The 4,190-nt window shown below is 47.8% G+C and overlaps 1 protein-coding gene across 1 annotated transcript; it reads left to right on the top strand.

Moving 5' to 3' along the window:
• The first annotated feature begins 291 nt into the window (after positions 1-291).
• LOC124672273 lies at positions 292-1,020 on the top strand. Its single transcript, XM_047208532.1, has one exon. It carries the CDS (start codon positions 292-294, stop codon positions 1,018-1,020), a length of 729 nt encoding a protein of 242 aa, XP_047064488.1.
• The last annotated feature ends 3,170 nt before the right edge of the window (positions 1,021-4,190 follow it).

The following is a 4,190-nucleotide window of genomic DNA, read 5'->3' as shown; positions in this document are numbered from 1 at the left end:
CTAGTGTGGAAAAAGAGTACGAGGGGAAATCAGGAGACACGGTGGAGACACTGTGAGTTATGATTCGAATAGGCTTCTCCGTGTCTTTGTATGATCCGGATTGGTGGCCCGATGGGAGTAGGATGTGAGGCCAAGCCGTTCGGGATTCAAGCATTGGACAGATAAATAGTCACACGTTCATTGATTTCGACAGAGAACAGCTTTCCCCCCCTCTCTCTCTGTCTGTCGCTCTCTTGGAGATTAGCTTCTTCGACTCCAGCCTGAATCGGACGCAAAATCGGTGCCATGGTGATGGCGGCCGGCCAGTACCACCGCTACGCGAAGTTGAAGGTCAGCTACGGCGGGAAGATCGAGCGCTCCTCGCAAGGCGGCCAGCCGAAGTACAACGGCGGCCACAACAAGATCATGAAGGTCCCCCGGTCCATCTCGCTGCGGGAGTTCCATGACCGGCTGGCGGCGCTAGCGAATTGCGTCAAGGTAGACATCCAGTATGTCAGCCCCAGCGACACCCTGCACGCGCTCCGCGACGTCGAGACCGACGCCGACCTGCGGCAACTGCTAGACTGGGCGCTCCTCCGGGACCTGCAGATGAACCTGCGTGGCGCCAGGACGTCGAACGAGTTCGTCTCCCACGTCCGGGTGTTCGTGCTCCCCGTGGCCTCGGACGTCCCACGGCCGCTCCCTGAGTCGCTCTTTTCCTCCGCTCCGACGACCGAGACGACGCCGGCGCCTCCACCATCCTGTCTCAACAAGCGGAGCGCGTCGGCGCCCTCACTGTCTGCGAATCCGGCGGATGACACGTCCAACCCGCCCTCTCCCTCTGTCCTCCAGCGGAGCGCATCCGCGTCCGCGTTAACACAGCCATCGAAGGAGGACGATACGACGACATCAATCACGGCGACGGGTGTTCCAGTAGTGCCGGTCCTAATGTACCAGCCGGTGTTCCAAGTGTGCCAGGGAGTCGTCGTGTCATCCGGATATCTTGCGTGGTTCTCCTCTGCGCCGCTTAAAACATATTAGGAGGCTTATTTCTAGTTTAATTATTTTTAGGATTCTTTGTAATACTCATGGTGATTATTAATAAATCGGTAGATCTTACATATTTCAGCAATTAGTCACTATGTAATAAAGAGTCTCAAGTATTATTGATGTTATCGAACTTACGTGGGTACTTCAGATTTTTCATGCATACTGCTACTACTGATTAGAACTCTTAATTTTTGCTTCCCTTTTTCTTTATTTTACATACTCTCAGACATAGCAAGTATGGTGTTTATTTTTATAAAAAACAGAGATTTAAACACAAAAAAACGCTATCGAGCATAGCAACAACTTCACACTGACTAACCCGGAAACAGCCGCCAATAACACAATAACAACACAAAAGAAAACCATACCATTCGCTTGAAAACAAAGCCACGTCTCAACCGCCCCTAGACACTTTCGAAGAACAATAACTGTGAAAAAAAAACTCTCCTTATCGACAAAGCAGGGCCGGTCCTATAATCTCCCAGATCTGGGGCGAAACTAAAACCGAGGGCCCTTAATACATGCACCATAATAATAGTAATTAAATGTATTCCCTCTCTCTCAAAGAAATGTTATTCTATAACATTTAAAGTTGATCCAAAAATGTTATTGATATAAAAAAACTTATGTATATTGTGTAAAAAAATGGTTAAACGCATGTTAGAGTGGTGTGGTGGCTATGGTTGGTGGGTGTAACAAGGTCTTCTCAGCTAGGCATCTCATTCACTAAAAAAAACCTATGTAACGAATCGAACGAGGCCATAGACAACACACACGAGAAGTGAAGATTTTGATTTCCACTAGCCATGGCATCACATTTTTTCTTCTTGAACCGAATTGTTGTATGAAGAAATTTTCTATTTTTGTTGTAGAGAACGGACCTTGTTGTCACGTCGGACTGTCATTTGTTGTTGCCATATGATGGGCACTCGATCGTCCAACTTCACATATGCCATCTCAGATCCGGCTTACTCTACCGTGGCGCAATTACCACGCTAGGGCGGTTCAATTTTTTTAGAAGAAACACGGACAATCAATTAAACTTGAGCGACATAATCGCCGAACATGGCCTTGGCCATGATTATATAGCAATTAAAGAGAAAAACGGTTAGAACAATCTGTGCCATGATGAAGAATATGTTTCCAAAGAATAATGAGTTGCCCGCCAGTACGTACGAAGCAAAGAAGGTTGTCTGCCCTCTAGGTTTAGAGGTTCTGAAGATACATGCATGCATTAACGACTGTATCCTCTACCGCGTTGAATACGAGAATTTGAATGAATGCCCGGTATGCACTTCATTGCATTGCGTTATAAGATCAGAGGCGATGACCCTGGTGACGATGTTGAGGGCGGGAAACCCAGGAAGAGGGTTCCCGCCAAGGTGATTTGGTATGCTCCTATAATACCACGGTTGAAACGTTTGTTCAGGAACAAAGAGCATGCCAAGTTGTTGCGATGGCACAAAGAGGACCGTAAGTCGAACGGGGAGTTGAGACACCCCGCTGATGGAACACAATGGAGAAAGATCGACAGAGAGTTCAAAGATTTTGCAGCTGACACAAGGAACATAAGATTTGGTCTAAGTACAGATGGCATGAATCCTTTTGGCGAGCAGAGCTCTAGCCATAGCACCTGGCCCGTGACTCTATGCATCTACAACCTTTCTCCTTCGTTGTGCATGAAGCGGAAGTTCATTATGATGTCAGTGCTCATCCAAGTTCATTTGCGCTCTATATCGATCGGCCTCTTTCGTTCATTTCCTAATATCAAGTAACTAATAACTCCCTTGTTCATTTAATTTTCTTTGCCAAGTAGGGTTTGGAGATGGTTCTCAGATGAAATGGTCGGTGAATTCCAAAAAGAACTAGACTTTAGAAAGTTAGTTAATGTGGATATTCAGCCACCGGGGACCAATCTATGTGGATACTATGTTTGTGAGTTCATCCGGAGATGCACCTCTGAGCGGAAGCCGTCAGATGACAATGTGCGGAGGAATAACTTGCGGAAGACGCTTAGTCCAGAAGCTCGCTTCCGACCAATTCAAGAGGTACTAGCTGGATTTTTGGTGAGGGAAGTCCTCCATCCTAAAGGAGAACACTATTACGAGAACAAAGAACATCTGATCCCGTAACTTGTGTATGGAAACTTGTTCGAAGTTATATATGGTCATCCGAGATTGAATATATATATATTGTATATTCCTCTTGAATTCTTCTTGTTTCTAATTTCAAACTTGTTTGAATTGTACATTCATATGCATGTAATATAGAACTTCTTCAAAATTAAAATAAAACACAAAATAAAATATAAAAGAAATTAAACTATAACAATTAAAAAGAAACCAGATTTAGGGGGGCTAAAACCCTAAACCTGCGGAGACCCTTAGTCGCGGTTGGCCAGGTGAACCGCGACTAAAGGTCCTCCGCCCCGACGGACGCCTGGCGCCCACGTGGATGGGCCTTTAGTCGCGGTTCGTAAGCAACCGCGACTAAGAGGGGTCCCTTAGTCGCGCTTAATTGGTCTCGGTTGCGCAACCGCGACTAATGGCAGTTGCGAACCGGGACTAAAGCCCCTTTTTCTACCAGAGTGTCAATTCCTTGTTTGTCCGTGAAGAGATCAGATTGGATTGAACCTGCTATATTTAGGTCTTCCGGGTAACCGGGTTGATAACTTATATCAGGGTGCATGGAGTGTTTGCTCCTCGAACATCAGTGAGGATGTGCCGTCGCTATGTGGTGAGAGGACTGCTCCTCCTTGCGCCATGCTCGCTCCTCCTTGCCCCCTCCTCACTCCTCCTCGCACGCGGAGGGAAGCCAAGACCTCCATGGAGATAGGGGAAGAGTTTCGACCATCTTGGACGGTAGTGCGCCTGGAACACCTGATCCACCGGTGTCGCCACTGCGAGCTGATGAGTCATGGTGGGCGCCGCTGCTGGAGGTTGAGGTCAAGAGAGGGGTGCCGCTGCTGTAGGTTGAGGATGAGGGAGGGGAGCCACCACACGAGTTCTTCAAAGCTCGTTGTCGCACCATAGCTTTGGGGGGAAAGCACGGATGGTGCCATGACGATGCCTCTAAGGAGGTGACGGCGCCCTCGGGCATCGTCGTTGTCAGCATCACGCAAGGATTTCTCCTGGCCCTTCCGTCGACCCCAATGCCATCGG

This window comes from Lolium rigidum, chromosome 7 (genome assembly GCF_022539505.1).
Source record: "Lolium rigidum isolate FL_2022 chromosome 7, APGP_CSIRO_Lrig_0.1, whole genome shotgun sequence".
NCBI classification, from domain to species: domain Eukaryota; kingdom Viridiplantae; phylum Streptophyta; class Magnoliopsida; order Poales; family Poaceae; genus Lolium; species Lolium rigidum.
The sequence above is the reverse complement of the archived record's forward strand: the minus strand, read 5'-3'. Positions and strand labels throughout refer to the sequence as shown.

Coding starts and splice junctions, on each gene's coding strand:
- LOC124672273 (XM_047208532.1), top strand. CDS start 292: ATGGCGGCCGGCCAGTACCACCGCTACGCGAAGTTGAAGGTCAGCTAC.